The sequence below is a fragment of the Rousettus aegyptiacus genome, unplaced genomic scaffold (genome assembly GCF_014176215.1).
Source record: "Rousettus aegyptiacus isolate mRouAeg1 unplaced genomic scaffold, mRouAeg1.p scaffold_m13_p_3, whole genome shotgun sequence".
NCBI lineage: Eukaryota > Metazoa > Chordata > Mammalia > Chiroptera > Pteropodidae > Rousettus > Rousettus aegyptiacus.
This window is the reverse complement of record NW_023416306.1, coordinates 27,948,789-27,973,279: the sequence shown is the minus strand read 5'-3', so window position 1 is coordinate 27,973,279 and position 24,491 is coordinate 27,948,789. Positions and strand designations below refer to the sequence as shown.

Here is a 24,491-nt window from a genome sequence, read left to right as displayed (position 1 = left end):
TGAAGGGCATCAGGGCTAAGAAAGAAAGGTTTTCATTTTACTGTGAAATACAAAAGCAGTGAGTATCTCACTCAGATGAAAACAAAACACTTAACTTGGGGGAACTTAGCTGGTTCGCTTTGCAGTTCAAGATTTGTTTTGTCGAAGGCCGCGCAAGTCATATTAGATCCCACATTATGTGAATGCATTTTGACCAAATCGTTTCCCTTAAATGGGGGTGGGGAGGGTGTCCCCTTGCCTTCCCGTGAACCTGTGCAGGGAGAGGTGGGCGAATGATGCCTCTGTGCAGCATCTCTACGCTAACTCACCCTGGAGCCGTTTTTATCCTGGCCCTCCTCCAGTCGTCCTCCGGTCGGCTCAGAGGGATTATCACATGACTCCACGGTCAGAACCGCCAGGTCCTGTGCCAAAATAGAACTGCAGTATTGGGTTAAGTTTCTGTGTTGATTTCTTGAAATTATTTATCTTTATTTTTGTTGGCATGGCTAATGATTATTATCTGTTCATGATATCATATCCTTCAGATGTCCGGAAAAGAGTAGGAGAGAGCTATAAGTTGACACCAAAGTTAACTGGCTAACTTTGGGCACCTGTCGTTGTAAATCACCCATCTGAGAGGTGGCAGTGTCTCTGGGGAAGGAGGGACTGAACATTCGTTGACCACTAACTATGTCCCACGTGCTGTGGGAATCGCTTCCAGTACCATGCTTTTTACTGACTGACCACAACAATCCTATGCAGTAAGTTTTATTGTCCCCATTCTATGGGTGGAGAAAATAGGTATGACGAGGTTAAATGCCTTGCCCACGGGGTTCGAACCCAGGCAGCTTCAGTCTTGGGCCCACTCGCATCATCTCCGAGGTGGCGGGGCATGGCAGACACAGACAGTGGGTGAGAGGGGGCGCCAAGTCTCATGGAGATGGCTGGGGGAGGATGGGACCCCAGTGAGAAAGGCTCTGGATGCCACTCCAGGGCACTGACACCTGAGACTAGGGGAGTGTTGGGAGAGGCATATGAAAGCAGGGGTGTGGGCGGAGAGGTGACAGTGTACAGAGGATGAGCGGATACGGGAGGCAGGCCCCAGGTAAGGCCAAGGTGGAGCTGTGGGACCGCCTGTGAGATGTGGCTCCACCGAGAGGCCAGCTGTCCCTAGTGCTAGATACGAGGCCAAACATTCAAAGGTGCTGTAAGAGACGGAGGCCGTGGGCGGGGCATCTGTGCGTGTGCTGGTGTGCTGTGTGTGGCAAGCCCCCCAGAGGCTGGGGAGGAAGGGTGGGGGTGTGATTTGGCCTTTCTCAAGGAGGGAGTGGATGGAGCCATGAGTGCGAATGACTCATTTAGAGAAGGAAAAGTAGGGAGAGGAGGGGATCATCTGGGGCTTTTGCGACGTGACTCCCAGGCAGAGCACTTGCATTAACTTAGCCGTCGCTGATTCACTAATTCACATGCTGAACGGCCATTTATCCCGGCCCCCTCTTCTGTGTACCAGGGTCAGGACGAGCCCTGGGGAGAGAACCCTAAGAAAGCAGCCCAGTTCCTGCTCTCACAGAGCCAACATAAACAAACACCAAGGCCAATATGATGTGACAAGTGAGAGTGTCCTAAAGGAAAAGGGACAGGGCATGGGATGGGGGCTTGGCTAGGTGGTGGGCTGGGAGCTATGGCCAGAGATTGAAGCTGACCCTGAAGGAGGAGAGCTAGGGGTGAAGTAAGGGGAGCGTGAAGGAGGAAGCAGACCCCTCTGAGTCGCTTCCTTAGCACATGCACATGTGCTGATGATAGGAACATGTAGGAGGACACCCAGCAGATATGTCACACTGACTCAGGTGCAACATGGGTAAGGCAAGGCCTGTGTACTAACTCTCTTGTTCATTTATTTTCATGTTTGTGTATCATGCACTCATTCATTCATAGAGTCGGCGTATATTATTGAACTCCAATGCTAGGATGAATCAGATGCATCCCTTACCCTTGGCGGGGGTAGGATGCAGTGATGAGCGTGTAAATTTTAACACGAAAAGTGTCACCACAGGGTGGTGAGCAGAATGTACAGGCATCTGACAGTACTAAGTTCTTAGCATGTGGCTTTGAGTCGTAGCTCGGAGGCCATAGAGAGCCATCTGCAAGCACTTGGCATTATCAGTGCCTCCCGTTACCAGTTAGGGATGTGATCTGTCTTGCCTTTAGGGACCCTTCGGGTGGGACAAGACCCCGAAGGAATTGGAGGTAGGGAGACTCACCTTCAGGAAGGCTAATCCCCAGGTCTGCCCCCCACCCCGCCCAACAAAGGAAGTTGGCATCCCCTGGCTCTTACGACTCTCAGAGGCAGTGTCAGTCAGACCACCCTGGTTTCTGGTGCACTTTCATGCCCTTAGGCTCCTGTTCCACAAGAAGCTTACCCAGGAGCGGTTCAACTGCACCCAAGCCCTGGGCCAGAGCCAGCTTCTCCCACCTGTTCCCGAGATGCCTGCTCTCTGCCCCGAGCCAGCCCAGGCAGCTGGCAGCTGGAGGAGCCCGGGATGTGTGCCGCTATCTCTCTGCATCCTTAGTGGAATTATGAACCGAGTGAACCCTGCCAAGGCAGAGAGAGGAAAGAGAACTTGATGTTCTTTTTCAGAGTTCAAAAATAATCCTTTTGAGTTTTGAGGAAGATCTAGACTCTTTTTCATTTATTTATTTATTTTTTAAATCACATTCCCCAGTGCTAAATTCAGCCTATATCTACAAAGAATGAAGCAGCAAGCAATGCTGTTGTGCTGTTTTCCCTCATCACTCATGCCTGGTGACATGGAGTGTGCAAAACCAAGCAGGGGAAAAGTCATGATTTGCTGCCTAGGGCTGGCTGAAGGCAATACTGGCTTCGGAAGCACCAGGCATTCTGCTCAGCAGTGGAGATTTAACCTGGCCCCTCCTTCCCACCCTAAATTCCTCAGAGCAGCAGAATGATTTTATTTCTTCTTATACCCGCTATTGACATATATTACCTCCTGGGATATATATCATTTGTTTCTAGGCTTCCAAAGTAGAGGGGGCAAGTTTTAGAACTTTAGAACTGACTGGTGACCTAGTGTCTGGGGCAATGGGTGGGGAATACTAACTTAGAAGCCAGGAGAGTCCTTGCCAAATGCTTTTTGACAAACCATTCCCCTCTCGAGTCTGCTGGAAAAGTGTGTGTGTGTGCCGTGGGGGTGGAGGGTGTGGGGGGCGCGTCAAAAGCACCTGCCCTGAAGGCTTCTTGTAAAAATCAAACAGGATAAAAACAGGAGATGTCATATGGCTGTTCAGTCCTATGTGAAGGTAAGAGTTCAGCATTTAAATGCACTCCATTTTACAGGTGAGAAAATTGAGGTCCAGAAGTGATCTGGACAGGGTTACCCAACAAATTAGTACCAAGGCCAGACTGGAGACCAGGTCTCCTTCCTCTGTCCCCTGGTATTTCCTGTAACCTTCCTGCCTCGGTCTCCCTTTCTGAACTGTTATGGGAAGCCATCATCCGAGCAAAAAATGCCTTTTCCATTTTCTACGTCTCTGTATACTCAGCAAGACCAGCCAGCTCTCTAATGTCACATCTTTCCTGTGACTCCCAATATTTCCAAACTGTTTTTCCAAACTGGAAGTCTCAGCAGCAGCCCAGAACCACCACGAGCCGCCACTCCCCAGATGGAAGCTGGATGAGGCAGCTCCAGAAGGTGACACATGGGGATCTGATTCACCTACCACTGACTCAGACCTCAGCTCCCACTGCCCACGTGGCCACAGCCCAAATTAAAACCCAGAGAGCTCGAAAAAATGCAGATGCCTCTCTCTCTACCAGTTCTCCTTAGTGACGAGTAGGTGGGTCTAATTTTAGCAGAGAAGACTCTTAGAATATGAGAAACAGAAGGGACTTTGAGATAATCTCATCTCGTGGTTCTCAGCTCCCACTGAGCATCAAAATCATCCAAGGAGATTCCAAGATATTCCCTCAGAGATTAGGATTAGTCGGTCCAGGGTGAAGCTCTGATATTGTCTTAAAGTTCCCAGGTGAATCATATGTCAAGCCATGATCTTGTCACGCCTCTTCATTGGACAGAGGAAGCTGAAGCCTAGAGAGGGGATGGGACTTGCCCAAGGTCACACAGCATCAGAGGCATAGTTAGGATCTTAGTGGCAGGTCCTTGGGTTTCGTGACTCCTATAAGGGCTCTCGTGTTTTCTCTCTAACTAGAACTCATGTCTAACAAATGGCTAGAGGAATAAAAAAGTCATTAGCAAGTATTTACCAAATGCTTACTGTATTCTAGATGTGAAGGAGAGGTGATTTTCTTTCCTGGTCTTCTAGGGGAAGCACACATGTACCCAGACATCTCTAACACCATGCAGAGTGTGTGCTGTGATAAGGACACCAGATGCTGTGGGAAAACCAGCAAGGAAGAGGGAGGAATCCAGGAAGACTCCCTGGGGGACGAAGTGTTATTCTGTCTCCAGGGACTGGGAGGTAGAGTTGTTAGGCCAAGTTCAGGATGCTCAGTTGGATTTGAATTTCAGATAAACAGTGGATAGGTTTTATTGTAAATAGATCCCAAATACTGAACAAGACCTGCATATACTAAAACATCTTTCATGGTTTATCTGAAATTCCAATTTAAATGGGTGTCTTGTATATTTACGTGCTAGATCTAGCAACACTGCTAGAGGTGATTTCAGCAGTAGACATTGCAAATGAAGAGAGAATCACCAGCAGAGGGGGTGGCATTGGCAGAACGAAGAGAATCTACTGAGTGGTGACCAGAAAGGATGTCGCTAGAGCAGAAAGGGTACTGGGGAGGGACAAGGCTGTGCAGGGCCAGCCCAGGGAGGGCCGGTGAAGCCAGGCTCTGGGGTCACAAGCTGCAACCCTTGCACCCGGGTGGCTGCAGCTGCCTCACAGTCGCCGAAGTCCTACCCTGCACTCTGAAGTCAGGTTTCCAGACAGCCGGAGTAACAGTCACAGAACTCGAGTCAACAGCTCATACCTCGCTCAGGCTTTCGCTGGCTTCCCAGGCTATACCTGGAACAAGACGTCCGAACTCCTTATGCCTCAACCTAGAAGACCTTGTAAGATCCAACTTGGCCTATGTGAATAAAACCTACTTGCACAGGTGGTTTTGAGGGTTCAGAGGGATGGTGTCAGGTAGTGTTCTCCATCTTGACCGCTCTTTGAAACCACCTAGGGAGCTTTACCACAGGCAGAGGCTTGACCCCCCTTTTCCAGGATTGTGGTTTAATTTGTCTGGGGTAGGCCTAGGCCTCAGGAGTTTCCTAAAGATTCCCGAGGGATTCCAGTGCACGCCCGCACCAGAATCACGGACCTGAGGCAGAGTCTCCAGCCTGGAGGGAGCGCTCAGTGGGTGGGGGTGCTGTGCCGAGTGACACGTGTCCAGCCCCATCTCTGCCCCTTCCTCCCGAGCCTAGGGCTTTCCCACCCACAGTTCCCTCTGCCCAGTACACTCTGCCTTGGCCAGCACTTACTCATCCCTCCCATCAAGTCCCTCTGTTTATCCTCCCCGAACTTTTCCTTTGCAACGCTCACCGTACTCTGTGCTTATGTTTTAAATTGTGTGAGTACCTGTTAGCAGCTCTGTCCCCTAGCAGACTGGAAGCTACATGGACAGGACCCTGTCTTTCTTGTTCCCTGCCTACCCCTTAGCCCTCAAAACTGGACACACGATGCGGGCCCTCGAAAAATGTCGAACAAATGAATGAATTAAGGAATGGCCGAGCACAGGGGCGATGCGATCAGATTTGCATTTCCAGAAAGACTTTCTGGCTGCTCTGTGCCAAATGCTGTGGGGATGAGGCCGGGACACCAATGACTACACAGCTGTGCCGGTACAGGCGAGAAATGATAGGGCCTTAACCGGTACAGAGGTGATGGAGCAGAGGCGGGACCAACGAGACCCAGTGTTTGGGACAACGTGAACTTGGTGGGGGCTTGCCATTCGAGCCAAGTTCTACCCTGAGGGACAGGCAGGGTGACAAGACGGAAGCAGATCCAAAGCAAGAGGCTGTTGCTGAGAAAGACAAGTTCTGTATTGGCCAAGTTGGGTCGGATGTGCCCGTGGGACATCAGGGGACATCTAGGACTTCGAGGCTGTCTAGCCTAGAGGAGTCTAGGCCAGGGATAGAGATTTGAAGAGTTACATAAATAGAGGCAAATAAGATTTAAAAGTCTTCATGCAAGTGTTTCTTGCCATTTCTGTGAGCACAAATTTCGGGGATGTGGAATGTTCATGCCTTGGAGGCTCTTCTGTCTGGAAGTGGGGAGTCACGGTTCCTTCCCATGTCCTCACAGCTATCCTGGGCATGCACACGCTCATGAGCAACCAGCAGTACTACCAGGCCTTGGGCAGCAGCTCCATCGTGAACAAGGAGGGACTCAACAGTGAGTACAGGGCCCTGACCGCCCGGCTTCGGCACCCCGCCCCTGCCCCCCAGCGGGGACACCTTGGAAGTGAAGCTGTGCTCACGCTTCTTGCGTCCTCTGCCCACTCAGGCTCCCTGCCTCATGGCAGAGTTTGACATTTTTATATATGGCCAACTCTACCCACCTTTTACTTTTGTTCTCCTGGGACTTGGGTCTTATTTACAAAGTTCTTCTCCGTCCCAATATCATGAAAATACCTTCCTGTATTTTCTTCTAAAAGATTTAGAGGTTGACTTTTTATATGCAACTTCTTAGTCCACTTGGAGTTCATGTTTCTGTGGTGTGAGGTGAGAGAAAACTTGAATGGATGTCTCACTGTCCTAACACCATTCTTCGTAACGTGCGTCCTTTCACCACTGGTCTGGGACTTCGCCTTGATCCTAAATTTCTACTCATCTACATGTGTCTATCTCTGGGCACTTCTTCTGTTCCCACGTGCATCCTTGTCCTTCCCTGTCCCAATATCGCATTGTCTTAATTGCTCCTGCACACTGTTTCCAAGCTGGCGTTTTGGCCCCAGAAAGAAATAGGGATACCCAAAGAATAATTAGCCCCTTCCAGAAGGTTTGCATATTTCTTTCCCATCTGGGCTTCATTTAATCCTCATAAGAGCCCACTGAGGCAGAGTGACTGTTCACGCTCTACCGAGGAGGACACCTACGTTCAGAGAGTTTAAGGAATTCACCCAGTTCTTGCAGGACGTCAAAGGCAGAGTCCATGCAAGGTGTAGCGCCCCTGGAGATGTCCCCAAACGCTGCCACCACCTCTTTCAGAGAGTCCCTGTATCGAGGGAAAGTGATCCCCATGTTTCTGTGAGCCACCTCCCTTTTGTGGGTCACTCTAGGTGTGATCAAACCCACACAATACAAGCCTGTGCCCGATGAAGAACCAAATTCAACAGACGTAGAGGAAACGCTAGAGCGGATAAAGAACAACGACCCAAAACTTGAAGAGGTTAACCTCAACAACATCCGGGTAAGTCCCTGTCATCTCACTTCACCTGTGGGGTGGGAGAAAGCCACATCCATGCCACCCTGGTGCAGATGGCCCAGACATGACTGTGCAGAGAGAACAGGGGCCTCTTGGGGCTCTGAGTGCTTCTGGATCAGGAACAGGATGGGGGAGTGTGTAAGCATGCTCGTCCCATGGTCCTGGTTTGTTATAGAGAATTGGCGTCAGGCCCTGGTGTTCACCCTGGAGTCACCCAGTTTCATCTCAGGAAACCTGCCACTGCGTTACTCAAAACACAGAGCTTCACCGAGATAAAAGCATAAGTCACACACACACACACAGCTGCATAGGATCTCAAGGCTGGAAAAGCTCAGTGTCCCCCAGGCTTATGGGGTAACCCAAGCCCTGGGAGGGACCACCCCAAACCCACTGCTGCTGCTGTATGATGCGCATAGTCAGCCTCTTTCTGCAGCCCTGGGAGGGGGATGTCAGTCCAAATGACGGAAGACATATTCCAAGCTGTCAGCTATATCTCTCCGGATGTTTTCCATGTGACCATCAAGGGCAGAGGAGGGACAGATGGACAGGCAGCCCTACCGTGGACAGGCTGCAGGAGGAATTCAGAAGCAGGCCCAGCTGCCTGCCCACCTGCTCAGCCCAGAGGCCAGCGGGATTAGTTCTGGGAGGGTGTGGGCGTAAGACAAGAAGCAGGCCCCTCGTTCCCCAGCTCCTCTTTCCTTTCTTCTCCTCTTTCTTTTAAGTGGCTGCCAGCCCTCTGGCACAATCAGATCGGAAACCTGCGCCTGCAGAGTTCTCCTCCACCTGGCCTTCCGTGCTGTTCTCCCACGGGGGCTAAAGTGACGCTCTGAAATGAGAGATCCATGCAAACACAGCCAGGGGCTCTCTTGGGTGCCTCCATTGTTTGCTGTGTGCCCAGTGGGAGACACTGGCACGATTCAGAACTGTGCACCCTGGCAATGAATACTGGCTCAGAGAGTGTAGGGAGGTGGAAACAGGCCACAGCAATGCGTCTTTGCTATGGGGCCTCAACAAGGGCACAGCCCTCTCCAGGCCTCAGTTTCCCCTCCGTACATGAAGCAGTCAGACTAGATCAGTGGTTTTCACCTGAGGAAATTAAAAAATATATGCCAGTGCCCAGACCTACTGTCTCCTGAGATTCTGATTTTATTGGTCTGGGGCAGGCCTGAGCATCAGAATTTTATAAAAGTTTCCCAGGAGCCTCTGATGTACAGCAGGACAGAGACCCTCAGCATGGATGTCTTTTAGAGATCATCTGGTGCAAACCACTCCCCTCCTGCCTCCCCGCCCCGCTCCGCACCCCACCTCTGTCAGAAACAGGCCCAGAGAGGGGAAGAGACTCGCCCAGAGTCACAGAACAATGTCAGAAACATTGCCTCCTGCTGGCGTAGAGGCCAAGCCCCTGTCCGCGCCCACACCCCCAGGCCAGAGTGCTCAGCACTACACCCCTCTACAACAGCTGCCTTGCATGTTTGTTCCCCTCCGGTCTCTTTGCACACAAAGAAAGAGTTGTGGGTCCTATCTGAAATTTTCAGGGAAGATTTTCTCAGTCTGTTTACCAAAGAGTTTTTCCCAGATCCTAGCCATTTTGGGCAGAGCCTGGGAACAAGCAAAGCTGAAAACCTTTGGCCATTTAGCTCTTTTGGTCAGACACTTGCTAGGAATCAGGCAGCATATGTGAGAGAGTTAGCCCCCATCTGTCTGCCCAACCTCTCTTTGGCAGGGGCTGCTGGTCACTGCCTGCCTTTCTCTCTGCAGAATATTCCCATACCCACCCTCAAAGCATACGCAGAAGCCCTGAAAGACAATTCATATGTGAAGAAGTTCAGCATCGTGGGGACACGGAGCAATGACCCTGTGGCATATGTATGTACCTTTCCATTCTGTTGCATTGAGGGTGAGGGGCATAGAAACACAAGGGGTTGATGTGTATAGGCTCAGGATTGGCCATATTCCTCTGGTGTGGTGTGGTGAAAGGCACTGGGCTAGAGCCAGGAGAGGAAATGGGCAGAATGGCCGTTATCCAGACACCATCTGTACATTATTCTAGTTAATTTCCACAACCACGCCTGATTGCAGAAGTGCAGGTCCCCCTACTTTGCAGATGAAGAATCTGGGGTGCAGGAGGCTCAGGCAGCTTGCTTTGTCCAAAGCGGTGGAGCAAGCGAGAGATGGAGAGGAAATTTAAAAGCAAATCATGCGGGCCGTAAAGCTGGATCTCTGCATTCGGCATGTCACATTTGTAGTAGCAATCAATCCTTTTTTGATTTTTAAAATAAGTAGGACAATTTCCTCCAGCATTTTTGAAATGATTAAAATAGCTCATAATCCCTTATTGCTGCCAGTGGGAAACCTCTGGGTAGACGACCGTTGACCTTGGGAGATCGCCAGTGGAACCCGAGCCTGCCCATGGAGACACGGCTGGCCACGCCACATGCCCCGTACACTGCTGTTTCGTGGATCAGAAACCAAACACATCTATGCCGGCACTCAGCTCAGCTCCATGAATGTTTATAGGACACTGACTCTGTGCCAAGCTGACACCTGATGTCAGCCGGTCCGGCATATCCATTGTCAAATACTGAGATGCTCTGGGCTGGTTAGTGCATAAGCCTACCAGAGCTCTCTAAGTGTCCCCATGGCCCGCCCCTAGCTCTTCTCCTAACACGCCCCCATTCCTCTTCTCTGATCCGGCAAACACAGAGTTGACACCTGCTCAGCTACCAGGTGTCCACGTGGATCAGCATGTGCACTTTCCTACTGGTTGTCAAATATTTTGATCATCAGCCCCAGGCAGGCCTTCCCTAGGGAGCAAGAGGAATGCCATGGAGAGAACACAGACTGGGCCCCTCTCCCCAGGAGGGTCCAACCTCCTCCGGGTCACAGAGAGAGCTGACATGCCGTCCTGGGGGCACACAGCAGGGGTAGCGAGGGAGAAGTGATGATTTTAACCAGAACGACTTCCTGGGTGCTGAGTCTTGTGTAGGGTTTCAGCCCGTGGGAGCAGTGGGAAGGGCAGTCCAGGCTCAGATCATCCTTTCAGACTCCCAGGGCCCACCGATTATACATGTTGGCCTCTCAGCTGCTGCTGTCTCCTTTCCTCCATGACACATCATCTGCTAATTACCTCGTTTCCTTCAGAGGCTCTGATTGTCATCTACACCCCTGGCTGAATTCTTCCCAAAGGTGCTAGGGGCCACCTGAGCTCCTCTCCTCCCATTTGCCTGGTCCCTCGCCCAGTGGGTGGTTTCCCACACTTCCTTCTCTGCTCTCTGATGACTCCATGGAATTTCAACAGTGAAATAAAAGAGACAAGTGGGGAGTATTTAGGAAAGTTGGGACTCCACTAGTCACTCATTGAACAGTGACTGAGGACCTACTGTGTGCTGAGCACTGTAGGAAGCATTTTCTGCCCACCAAGAGTAGACCGTCTAATGGTAGAGACAACACCAGTATAAAAACAATCTAGACAGAGGAAAACAAGTACCATGAGGAAGGTTATGGATACATTCTATGATATTCAGGAGGATAGGCCACAGCGAGCTGCGGATGTCAGCAAAGGCTCTTGGAGAAAGGGACATTGAGAATGGCCTTGATGGATGGGGAGGGTTCGGACAAGTGAAGCAGAAAGGAAAAGGCATCCCAGGTGGCAGGGACAGGAGGAACAAAGGCAAAGTGGTGAGAGAGCACTGGGCATGCTATAGGAACTGGGAGTAGACTCACCACAAGGGAGCAGCGAGAGTTGAGGCCGAAGGGAAAAGTAGATCCAGGTAATAGAGGCTTTGGATGTAGGCTAAGGAGCAAGGAATTCTCCAGTAGGGGCTTGGGAGCCACGGCAGGTTAGAGGGGAGGAGAGACACAGTTTTGGTTGGTGAAGGAAGTTGTGGAGATCATCTTGCCTGGTTCCTGGCTCAAAAAGCATAAGTTTACAGGGGGCTCTTGCTCCCTGCAGGGCTCCATCAGTATTTTAGATTCTACCCAAGAGGGGCTCCAGCCTTGCTCAGAGTGATTCACAGGTACCTTCACTTTTTCTCCTATGACTCAAGGCCCTGGCTGAGATGCTCAAGGAGAACAAGGTCCTAAAGACACTGAACGTGGAATCCAACTTCATTTCCGGAGCCGGGATCCTGCGCCTGGTGGAAGCTCTTCCCTACAACACTTCTCTAGTGGAACTGAAAATCGATAACCAGGTAAGATGGGCAAGGGTACCCTAATGTCCTTCACTACGTGATGTTCATCATTCTGCACTTTCCTGCATGCTGCTGGACGGAGCAGATGCTGTTGGTCGTAAAAGCTCCGGAGCCCAGCTTCAGAGGACCTTGCTCACCTTCCTTCTTCATCGTTCCTACCAAGCACTTTTATAGCTTTTGCTTGTGTACCCCTACTGATGGGAAGCTTACTCCTTACCCTTCTATTATCAAGTAGAAATGAGCTCCCGATAAGGCCTGTTTGTTGGGGGTTTATTTCTGTTCTGCTGCACAGGACACCTCTGTTGCACAGACCTTGATAAACCATTGGAGTCTTCCCCGCCAGGCTAAATACCCCATTTTCTTCAGCCACCCCCTACTCAATGGGTTTTTGAGTCTCCTTACCATTGAGGTTGTTCTCTGGACAAATTCTAGTTTGTCTTTATGGGGTTATCATTTCTCTATAACTTCTGTGATGCAGTCATTTATTTCCATGTGTCGAGTGTCTACTCTAGTCCAGGCTCTGTGCTATGCTCCTGACACACATCATCTCTGATCTTCCCGGCCACCCTGCAGGATGTGGGTATCATCTCTCTCAGTTTGTAGGAGAGAAAACAGCTCAGAGAGGCAAAGACAGGCAACTTTCTCAGGGCCACCAAGTTCGCACTTTCAGAGGCAACGTTTGAATCCAGGTCACTCTGACTCCAAACTCTCCCTCCTTCTGTTACATCACTTTGCTTCTAATGTTAAAATACTTTCTTCTTTAGGCAACTTTGTTTTTTTTTTTTTTCTATAAGAAAATTTTTGCTGAACGGTCACGTAAAGATGTGCATAGGAAAAACTCTGGGTGGAAATATAACAAAATTGTAAATAGTGGTTATCCTTAAATGAGATTATTTATACCTTTCTCTTTATTTTAAATTATAACAAACATACAGAAAAAGACATAGAACTTAAATGCACAGCTTAATCACACCAGGCATGTAACCCCTGGCCACGAGCTAAAGCATTACAATCCTCCAGAGGACTTCAACGGTCCCTTCCCAAGTACACCCCGCAGAATTTCACAGTTTGCTTCCTACTTTTTATACCTTCAAGGCTTTGCTCTTGCTTTTCTCTCCCACGGGAATGTCCTCCCCTGCTCCTACTCCCTCCTCTGCCTGGAGAAATCTTCTTTTTCATTCTGGACGCAGCCGAAGCCTCTTGTTCTCCCAGTGCTGTTCTAGAGCCAGCTTGAACCAGCTCGCAAGAGTTCATCGTGCACATCTCTTCTGAACGCCCTCTCAGCGATGGCCCATCAGCACCTTGAAATTACCTCTAGGGGAGGTATTTACACTATAGAAATTGGCAAATACTACAAATCCAACTTTTTTTTTTTTTCTTTTTGAGAGCCAGCATGCCCCTGTCTTCTCCCATCCCCTAAAGAGAGTTAGGGGCTCTCTCTCCCTGGGTTCTCCTAGCACCTTGGCTTCCCTGTGAGTCGCAGAAGCCGGTGGCGTGTCTGAGTCATCTGCACATCTCAGTGCCCAGCTCAGAACTTGGCGCCAGAGTGGTGCTTGGTAAGCAGGGCTTCCCTGGATGGTCGCGCGTGTTGTTCCCTGCACGGTGATGCGGCAGGGGATGAAATCCAGCCCGCGTTTTGCTCCCCCAGCCTTGGTGTGGGGCTTTGTTTACACAGAGAAGGTCCTTTTTTTTTTTTTTTTTCCTAATTCACATAAAGAGACCGCATGAGCCTGCGGCAGCCCTATCACGTGAGTTTGCTGCACTGGACTCCTTGCATGTGTCACATGCCAGTGGCCTTGCTGCTGTGCCGTCCATTCCTGGTTCCTCCCCACCCCCACCTTTTATGCCCCTCCCTCGGCCACTACTGACCCTGCTTTATTGAAGTCAAGAGGAGCACAGCAGATGGAACAAAGGCATGCAGCAGGCTGGGCAGCAACCCTGCGCCAAACCGTGGGATTGGCTAGTCACATGACTCAGCCTGGCAGGGCAGGGAGTTGGGGTCTACCCAGAGACAGCTGAAACCCAGCTCCTGAGGGCAGAGTGTTGGCTAAAGATGGTCCACAGCACCGGCCTCAGGTCACTGTGGTGGCAGGTGGCGGGCGGCAGGGAACTAGCTACTCACCTTTCTTCCCAAGACTGTCCCCTCAGAACCTAGAGACGGAGCCAGTGCTGAGCATCACTTTCACCCTGGCTGAACACCCTGGTGTCAGAGGGGTCACTTCCCTGAGCCTCAGGCCCCCATTTGTAAATGGGGCTGATCATCTCTACTTCTTGGGAGATGACAGATGTAAAGCATGCAGTCGTTAACTTTTTAATTACTCCAAAGGCAATCTAGGGTGTTCACACGTTATTGTAGGAGTCAGTTTACTGAGCAGATTCCATGAATCCATTACATCATTTAATGCTCACACAGACTGTAAGTGAGTAGCACAGACCATATTGTAGATGAGGAAACTGAGGCCCAGGCAGGATATGTAACTTGCCCAAAGTCACACAAAGTAAATGGCAGAAGCAAGATTCGAACCCAGGTCTGCATGACTCCAAAGTCCATGAGCTGTGCCTGTCTGGGCTCCTGAACCCTATTGTAGTTTCATGTACACCTCATCTGGCTTTTCTCAGCTGTCCTTTTCCCTTTGTATAAGACTCACCACCTGCCTCTTGCGATCCTGGGAGCCTCCGCTTTGGTCCATTGTCAGAGTTCAGTGTGTGCTGGTTGCATCCCAGGGTTGAGCTGGGTGCCATGTGTGAATGAGGCTCCAGCTCTACCCTCCAGGGAATCTATGCTGCATGAGAAGACACGCAGAAGCAGAAATGACCATCAGATGATATGCTCCAGCAAGGCACAAACAGTGTGCCTGGGAGTCCACTGGAAGGAGCAGTCCCAGGCAGGAGCAGGCATCAGGGAGGGCTTCTTGAAGGAGGTAGAGTTTGAGATAAACCTGTAGAGTAGACAGTATCTCAGAGGACGAAGCAGAGGTCATGGCATCTCAGGTACAGGCAACCATGTGGACAAAAAAGAGAGAGGAAAGCCATGGAGCTCATTCAAACATGACTAATGATACCCCCAGAGGAAGGCCAGAATGGGATTGGGAGTCTAAGGGGCTCCAAATGGGTAGGTTGAGGGAAGGTGAACCACGGCCTGTCCTGGGTACCAGTCAGAGTTGTGTTCTTGGAATATGGTTCCCAACTGGTTAGGAGAGGATTGGGAGCAGGGAGAGGCCGTCAGGGCGGGGGAGACCAGCGAAGGTATTGTGACCTCCCAGAGGAAGCTACCTGTGGGGAAGTGCTCCTGTATGCCTGGAGACTGGATGGGACCTGGCTGGGGAGGAGGAGGGCAGGGCTGAGGCTGGTCTTGGGGAGGGGGCTCTCCCACCCAGGCTCAGGGGAAGGCCACCCTCGCCTCTCACAGTGCATCCCAGGAGGCCTGAGCATGGCCACTGCCTCTCCTCGGGTGTCCCAGCCCCTAGGCTTTTGCAGAGTGTGACAAAAAGGTGGTGAGTGGCATTTGATTTATTCTTCATGCTTGGTTAGTCGCCAAGGTCTTCAGAGACTGCAGCTTTCTCCTCAGCCCCTGTGCCTGTAACCTGTGTCAGTGAATCTCTGTTCTCCTTTTTCCTTATACGGCCAAAGAAAGGGTGACACAGAGCCTCCCAGGCTGGCTCAGGACACAAATTTAGGAACCGGAGTCTGAGGCTGTTTGTTTACTTAGCCAGTCTATTTATCTCAGCACTGTTCTGTTGCTGCCTGAAGTTGCCTTGTGCTGGCAGTGTGGATGCGGGTGGGGGTGGGGGGCAGAGGGGCCCAACCTGGAGCTGAGGGCACTGACAAAATGGCTAGTCTAGCCGTCCTTTAACAGGTAGAGAAACTGAGGATCAGAAAGGGGATGGGATGTACCAGAAGTCACAGATCAAGTTAGCGTCAGGGCCGGGTTGGAGCTGAGATTCCTGGCTTTCAGACAGGCTGCATTTATGGTTGGACAAAGGAGACCCTCCCACCCCCGAGCCCCCAGGGAGTAGGCTCGACAGATGAGGTGCCTGTAGGCTCCGCGGATCCTGAGGTCACATCCACACGGTGGTTCTTTGCCCCTCTCGATTCACCCTCCCCACTCCCAATAGAACTCCCTTCAGTAGGCCTTTCCCAGGATGCTCAGGGCACAGGGCACGCTCCCTGTCCCTCGAGCCAGACCAGGCCTGAAAACATGACCGCCCCCACCCCCGCCTCAAATAAAGAAACGTACAATGTCTGGGGATATTGGCTGATTCCTCACGTTTCGTTCCAATATTTGACAGTGAGGATGTGCTTAATATGTAAAACAAAAACGAAGCTAAAGGAAGTGGATTGTGTTCTCTTGTTTTTCCAGATTGGATTATTTTCCTAGTGGAATTAAGTTTAGAAAGAAAACAGAAACTGCACTGGAATAGGATCCTGAAGGTTTTCACACATGGCGACAATCCCCTTAATTTTAGATTATGCACTTATGTCAGCCAGCTGATGCTATTTTAAATGAGGCCGAATATACTTTTGGTTTTGTAAGAGGAAAGGAAAACACTCTTGAAAACCAAGACAGCAAGACTGTTGACCAGCCGTGTTCTCTGTTTTATGCCTTATACATTGATGTCCTAAGCAGCAGCTCGGTCTGTGCATCATTTTTGCATCTGTGATCTCATTGCGTATTGAAGTAATTCAGCCTGGAATTAGCCTCCATGTGAGTGAGGATAGCTGTGTGTCACTCACTGTCCTTTCCTCTAAATGCTAATTATGTTCTTTTACTAATTTTACTGCTCAGGGAAAAGTGACGTGAAGTCAGTAGAAACGAGAGAAAAAAATAAGATGTAGAGCAGGGTTCCTCAAGCCCCGGGCCACAGACTGGTTCCGGTCCATGGCCTGTTAGGAACTGAGCTGCACAGCAGTGAGCAGCAGACGCTGGAGAGAAGTTTCATCTGTATTTGTAGCCACTCCCCAGTGTTAGCGTCACCCCTTCAGCTCCACCTCAGATCATCAGGCGTTAGATTCTCATAGGCCGAAAAGGTCAGGGACTGCTGATGTAGAGAAAACCCTCTTCCTACCCAGATCAGAATGTATCAGAATAAATATCCATGACAACAACTGTCTCACACCATGTCAGGTTTCCATTACTCTGTTCTAAAAAAAAACCAGGAGCTTTCCAGACAGGAGACAGACTGACCTGTATTCAAATCTCTGACGCTCGAAGTCAGACAAGGGATCAAGTCCCAGCTAAGCTCTGTCATGTTCTTGCTATGTAACTGGGGAAAATCACTTAATGTGTCCATGCCTCAGTTTCCTCATCTATAAAATGGGGGAAATACCAATACTCAACCTGATAGGGTTGTTGGTAGATTTAACGTGCTGATCTCTTAATCAACATCTGGCATATAGTCTTCTCTCAATAAAAGGAAGGTGATATTTCTGTTGTTATATATAGAACCAATGGGTGGTATACAGGTAGGGTGGGAAAGGTTGACCTCTGGGAGACAGATTCTGGCTCGTGGAAGGAACTTACTAACCTCCTTTCTTTCTTCCTTTATTCCCTTCCTTTCCACTTATGTGTACTTTTTTACTGAAGTGTTAACTTACATATAGTAAAGCAAATAGGTCTTAAGTGAGAGCTCAGTGGATTTACACATGTATGTATACCTGTGTAATTCCCACTGAGATCAAGATATAGAATGTTTCCAGCACCCAGAAGGTTGCCTCATGCCCCCTCCCATCAACACCCTCCAAACGCAATCATATCCTGCTTTCTATCACCATAGATGTGTTTTGCCTGTTCTGAAACTTCATACAAATGGAATCACATGCATGTGGTCTTTTATGTCTAGTTTTTGCTCAACATTATCTGTGAGTATATCAGTTATCTATAGCTGTGTAACAAATCATACTCCCCCAAGTTAGCAGCTTAAAATAGAAATCAACGTGTTTTGACTCACAGTTTCTAAAGGTCAGGAATCCAGGAGCAGTTTGGCTGGGTGGTTCTGGCCCAGTATCTCTGAAGAGACTGCAGTCAAGGTACAGTCTGAAGGCCTGACCTGAACTGGAGGACCTGCTTCCAAGATGGCTCCCTCCATGGCTGTTGGCAGGAGGCCTCAACTCCATACTTCTCCACAAAGCTGTTTGAGTGTCCTCACTGTATGGCAGCTAACTTCTCTCCCAGACCAAATGACCCAACGCAGAGAAAGAAGAAAGCCGGAGATGCCTTTTATGAGACCACCTAGGAAGCTACACAGTCACTTCTGCCGCAGTCTGTCTTAGAAGGAAGTCATATAGCACAGCCACACTCAGGAGCAGAATTAGGTTGCATGTACTTTTGGATGGGAGACATATCAAAGAATTTGCAGACATATTTTAAAATCACCAGAGTGAGAATTATCTATATCATTTTCTGTTGCTATAGTTTGTCCAGAAAGACCTTTCTAACCAGCAGAGCTACCCAACAAAGATGGAGCAGGGTACCTCAGAGAGCAATGCACTCCCATCACCGGGACATGTAAGCAGGACAACAATTCGGCAGCTGTGCTTTGGAGGAAATTTTAATATTAGCCAGGGTCTGGGCTCTGAAGTTGGACTAGATAACTCCCAGAGCTCCTTTCTGGGGCAATGTCAAGTATTCTCAGTTGTCCATGTCTTCTGAATCACCATTGAAAGTCCATGGTTGGTCCTATCAATGTCCAAAATGAGCTTCTGATGCCCATGGTGCCTTGGGTCAGAATGGGGGTCTCAGAGCCACCAGCTCTATTCTAGGTCACAGCTCAATTCCACATGAGTCATTGGTTGGTTGTTTTGTTAAATAGTAAATGTGATCATCTTCTCATCAGATTGATAATAACTTGGCCATGGTAAAGGAGTGAAGAGCTGTCATACACCACTGGAGGGCCTATCGACATTTGTATCCTTCTGAAAGGGCATTCACAATTTTCATTCAAAATATGCCCGTCTTTCAACTGAGCCATTCCATATCTCCATGTCCACCCCAAAGAATACTTCCTCCCTCCCCTGCAAAGCCCACTGTTTTCATTTTTCCTTTGTAAGGAAATTTTTCCTTTGTAAGGAAAAATGAAAGCAAAGTAAATATTCATCTATACAAGGGCATTTCGTAAAGCAGTTTAGAGGAAAGAGTTAGTTCCCTATGTACTGACTTGGAAAGATCTCCAGAAAATATTAAATGGAAAAGGCAAATTGCAGAGGAATAAGCATAGTATCAATCCATTTAAAGAAAAAATTTTAAAAAATTTAGTTAGAATCTGTATATTTCTGTTATCTACTTCACATATAGAAAAAATTCATAGGAACATTCTCCATTGGCCATGAAGCTTGCTTCTGTAGAAAGGGGTGTGAAGGGAGACCGTCATTTTACTGAATCTGCTTAGTTTCATTTGAATTTTTAATCATGAGATTATATTTATTTACAAGTAATTTATTTAATTCTTAAGAAAATCTGAAGGGAGGCAGGAGTTCTTCTCTACCCCGCCTCTGGGCTCTGCTGCCGGAGGGTGATGTTCCTGGCATGACTAGCCCTTTGTCTCTCCCCAAGGGGCTTCTAATTGCCTTTCGTCCACTGTCGAGGTCGCCTCCTGATTTTTTTTTTTTTATGCCATCCAAACAAGCTATTTATAGACTCACAGAATGCAGGCTTCAGAGGCCTTAAAGGTCATGGAGCCTAAGCTTTCCCCATTTGTGATGACATCCGGGACACCCTTACAACACAAGGTCTGTCTGCCTTTTCTTTGCACACCTCCAGGGATGGGAAGTCTGCTACCTTACCATGCAGTTCTTTTTGTGTGTAGGCACTGCTGATAGTGAGATCACAATCTGACATGCTGAGCCAGACTCCATCTGCCTGTGGCTCCTCTCATCAGCCCGACTTCTGCCTTCTGAGCTCTCTCAGAGGCCCCCGAGTGAGGTGGGAACTAGCACAGACTCTAGAGCAAACAGCCTGTGTTCAAATCCTGACAACTTCTGTTATTTGGGGGAAATTTCTTAATACCTCTATTCTTCAAGTTCCTTGCCGATAGAATGAAAAGTACGATAATAGTACATATTCCGTAGGTTTATAGTGAGGAGAAAGTGAGTTAGCACAGGTGCTTATGACATTGCCTGGCACACAGTCACTAAATAATAAATATTTGAAAAATAAGTAAGAGACCGGAGTATTAGTCCCAACCCTGTCCCCACAGCCTCTTCTCTCACCTGTGAGGTGATCGAGGCCTTCTAATCTCAGAGTCTCTAGAGAAAGGGAGGGCCCGAGAATGAAGCAAGCATGAAGCTTCCTGAAATGTATGCACATTATCTATTTTACTCCTTAATGGAAAAATAATGGTTTTTATCCAAGATTAACACTCTAGGAAGACTGGCCATGATTATCTAATAGAATCCTGTATCCTCTCACATACACTGACACATCAGCGTGTGTCTCAGGGGTTCGGATGCTAGTTTTAGAGTGTGGGTCTAGAGGATCCTCCGAAGTCCTTTCAGGCCCAGGTCAAGGTCAAGCCTTGGCTCTGTCATTAAGTGGAGGGAGCACAGTCCATTTACACATAGGCTCAGTTAACTCACCTCTAAGACGGAGGTGCCAGTTCCTGCCTGCCTTGCCTGGGATGTAGGGAGGTTGGAGAGAGGCATTTTGCATCGTGGTGCTCTGTACTCTGGACTAGCAACATAAAGTGTTAGCTTTGCAGAAACAGCCCTGGCAGCCCCTCCACCCAGGGGAGACCTGTGCTTTCTGAGACTACCCTGTCCTGAGTTCTAGTAGAGCTCTTCCAGCAAGTGACCTCAAGGAGAGGCCAGGCTTCCTGGTAATTGGGGGTGGTGGGGGACATGCCAGTTCCTTCTCGGGGCCTCAGAAAGTCTCTGTACCATGTGCCAGGCCAAGCAGGCCAGAGTGCAGGGCCGTGCTGAGTCTTCTGAGGACAGGCCTGAGCTCTTCCCAGCACTTTCAGGAGCCTTGCCAGATGGGCTGGTGGAATTTCACCAATGTCCCTGTCTGCCCTAGTTGGAGTTCCCAGGCCCATCTGATCCCAGACCAGCTCTGAAGTCAGAATAATGTGGGAGGAGTCCTCCATCGAGATCTCAACTGTGGTTCCATGCTTGTCCCCTTGGATGTCAGGCCAATGTATCCTCTCATCCCTCCTGTGCACTAAACCTATTCCTGTTTCCTCCATTCAGTTCAGCTCCTCGACCTTGGGTACTACGTGCTCTCCAAGGGCTCGCAGTCTGTGGTAGCACCATCCAAAAGAACATTTGTGATGATGGAAATGTTCTATATCTGCACTGACTGACATGGTAGCCAGGAGACATTGCGTACTTGATATGTGGCTAGTGTGATTGAGAACTGAATTTTAAACTTTATTTAACTTTAATTATTTAAATTTAAAGTTAAAACAGTCCAATTTTGAAAAATGGCCAGAAGATCTGAATAAACATTTTTCTAAAGAAGACATACAGATGGCCAACAGGTACATGAAAAGATGCTCAACATCACTGATCATCAGGGAGATGCACATCAAAACCACAGTGAGATATCACCTTATACTGTCATCAAAAAGACAGGAAATAACAAGTGTTGGCAAAGATGTGAAGAAAAGGGAACACTTGTGCACCATTGGTGGAACTGTAAATTGGTGCAGCCACCATGGGAAACAGTATGGACGTACCTCAGAAAGTTACATATAAAACTACCATATCACCCAGCAATCTCACTTCTAGGCATCAATCTGAAGAAAATGAAAACATTAATTTGAAAAGATACATGCACCCCCATGTTCATTGCAGCATTATTTACAATAGCCAAGACATGAAAGTGACCTAAGTATCCATCGATGGATGAATGGATAAAAAAAATGTGACATATACAATGGAATTATTCAGCTACAAAAATGAATGAAATCTTACCATTTGCAACAACATAGATTGACCTCAAGGGCATTATGCTAAGTGAAATAAGTCAGTCAGAGACAAATACCATGTGATCTCATTTATATGTGGAATCTGAAAACAAATCAATAACAACAACGACACACACACACACACACACACACCCACCCACCCACCCACCCCCCAAAGCTCACAGATAACAGAACAGATTGGCAGTTGCCAGAGGCGGCAGGGGCCGGAGGGCGGGGGGAGTGGGAGAAATGGGTGAAGAGGATCAAAAAGTATATACTTCTGGTTATAAAATAAGTGTCATGGAGATAGAATGTACAGCATGGCAACTATAGTTAATAATACTATAGAGCATATTTGAAAGCTGCTAAGTAAATCTTAAAAGTCCTAATCACAAGAAAAAAAATTCGCAGCTAACTATGGTGATGGATGTTAACTAGATTTATTGCGATCATTTTACAGTGTATACAAATATTAAATCATTGATGGTACACCTGAAACTATGTCATGTTATGTCAATTATATCTCAATTAAAAAATTTTTAAAGGCCACATGTGGCTAGTGGCCACTGTGCTGAACAACACAGGTCTAGTTGGAGAGACATATGGAGGCAGGTGACTCAAATAAGGCAGATGGACCGGGCTGGGGGAGAGAGGGACATACAATGTGCCGTTTGAGTGTGGAGTGGGGAAAGAACGTTTCCAGGGATAAGGATCAGGAAAGGCCTTGTTGGGAAAGGGGCATTTGTGATGGGTATTTAAGCACTAGGGAGACCTAGGAGATGGGTATAGGAGGGTAAGGGTATTCCATGCAGAGGCGGAGGGGCACCTGGGGTAAACAGGTTGGGTAAGGACTAAATTGTGTGGGGCTTCGTGTGCCAGACTGAGAAGGAGATGGGGCTTATCCTGTTGGGCTGTTGAGGGAGTGAACTGAGATGCTACGAATTGGGTACAAGGCATTGGGAACATAGTAAGTTTTCAATAAATGGCAGCAGCTATCGGCAGCAGGGAGCCACTGGAGGGAGTCATGTGTTTCTGTTTGCTGCTGCTTTAGATCAATTTGGGAATATTGACATCTTAGCAATATTAAGACTTCTGATCCATGAGTATGGAATTTTTATGTTTGTCTTTAATGTATTATGATGCAGTTTGTAGTTTTCAGTGTGCTAGCCTTTACTTCTTTTATTAAATTTATTCCTAATTATTTTTATGTTATTGCAAATAGGATTGTTTTCTTAATTTTTGAATTGTTTGCTGGTGTACAGAAATACACCGACTTTTGTATATTGATCTTATATCCTGCAAGCTTACTGAACTTGTTTATTAGCTTCAATAGTTTTGTACGGATTCCTTAGGATTTTCTGTTTACAATACCGTGTCACCTGCGAATACAAATAGTTTTGCTTCTACCTTTCCAATATGGATGCCTTCTACTTCTTTTTCTTGCTCCATTGTCCTGGCTAGGACAGTGTGGGTGACAGTGGCCATCCTTGTCTTGTTCCTACTCTGAGGGGGGAAGCCTTAAACCATCAAGTAAAACGTTTAATTCTATGTTTTTTCAAACCTCTTTAAGAATGCTTTTATTCTTTATTATCTTATTATACATGGTAACAGAAAACTCAAACAATATGGTAAGATATAAAGAAGAAAACAAAACTCCCCAAATACCACCACCACCAATAAACTTCCAGGCCTATCAATGCACATTTATGTGTATGAAAAATATCGGGAACTTTACGTACATATGACCTGTTCTGTAACTTGGCTTTTTTTTTTCTATTCAGTAGTGTTTCATGGCCATCTTTCCAAGTCTATGACCGAAGATTTGTGTCATCATTTTACAGCTGCCCATGTTCTATTATCAAGCCAAACTGCCATTTATTTGAGCAGCTCCCTATCGATGAATGTTTAAGTCGTTTCCCTTTTTTCCCCACTGTTATAAACAAGACTGGTGAATATCCTCATCACATCCTTCCCCACACGGTGCATTGCCAGGTTTTCCTTTTTTTTTTTTTTTTTTTTTAAATCTTTGTCAGATGACCACTATGGATTTGGGGGTAGGGAAATAACAGGCTGTAGGAAGCTATCACTGACACTCCCAACTTCCTCTGTGACCATGGGCAAATCCTTCTCCCTCAGTTTCTTCATTTGCAAATTGAAGAGTAGTACAAATGACTGATTAGTAAACCTGGCTGTTTATTGGAATCACCTGGGAAGTTTTAAAAAACACAGACACCTGAGCCTCACTCCCAGAGATTCTGATTTAATTAGTGTGGGGAACAGCCTGAGCAGCGGGATTTTTAAATCTCCTTGGGCATGGATGATTCGAAGGTTCTCCCTTGCTCAAATATTCTAGGAAGGCTTCAGCGGGCCAGTGGACAGATTTGTTCTTGCTGTTCAGTGGCCTGGGGTTTGAATCCTAGATCACTACCTCCTGGCTGCGTAACCTTTCGCTTTCTCTAAACTTCCATTTCCTGATCTTAGAGGCGGGGTTAAAATCCCCACCCACCACTCAGGGTTTCTTCCAGGTAGAAAAGGTTTAGATTCTACAGAAATAGGATGAATGGTGACAGTTTTGTTTGTTTGTTTTGTTTTGTTTTGTTTTGTTTTCTTGACTAAAGAGCCAGCCCCTGGGCAACAAAGTGGAAATGGAGATCGTGAGCATGTTGGAAAAAAACACAACACTTCTGAAGTTCGGCTACCACTTTACCCAGCAGGGGCCTCGGCTACGGGCATCCAATGCCATGATGAGTAACAACGACCTTGGTGAGTGAAAATATGCTCCCTACCCACCTGCTTGTCATCTTTCCACCTGTCCTGGGGGATATGGCAGGGAATTTCACTGATACTTTCTCCAGGGAATCCTCTTGGCGAGTGTGACTCCCGATTTTCATATTGGTCACATTTGTTTGCTGTTGGTGCCTTGTCTCCCCGCTAGGCTGTTAGCATCCTGTCTTAGGGCACCAAGGGT

The 24,491-nt window shown here is 48.0% G+C and overlaps 1 protein-coding gene across 1 annotated transcript in view; it reads left to right on the top strand.

Annotated features, from left to right (window-relative positions):
• The window catches only part of TMOD1 (tropomodulin 1), an 82,242-nt gene that overhangs the window by 45,440 nt on the left and 12,311 nt on the right, over positions 1-24,491 (top strand). Inside the window, exons 5-9 of the mRNA XM_016146275.2 lie at positions 6,313-6,402; positions 7,289-7,419; positions 9,193-9,300; positions 11,481-11,624; positions 24,142-24,286. Coding sequence (XP_016001761.1) covers positions 6,313-6,402; positions 7,289-7,419; positions 9,193-9,300; positions 11,481-11,624; positions 24,142-24,286 — 618 coding nt within the window. The remainder of the gene's footprint in view (positions 1-6,312; positions 6,403-7,288; positions 7,420-9,192; positions 9,301-11,480; positions 11,625-24,141; positions 24,287-24,491) is intronic.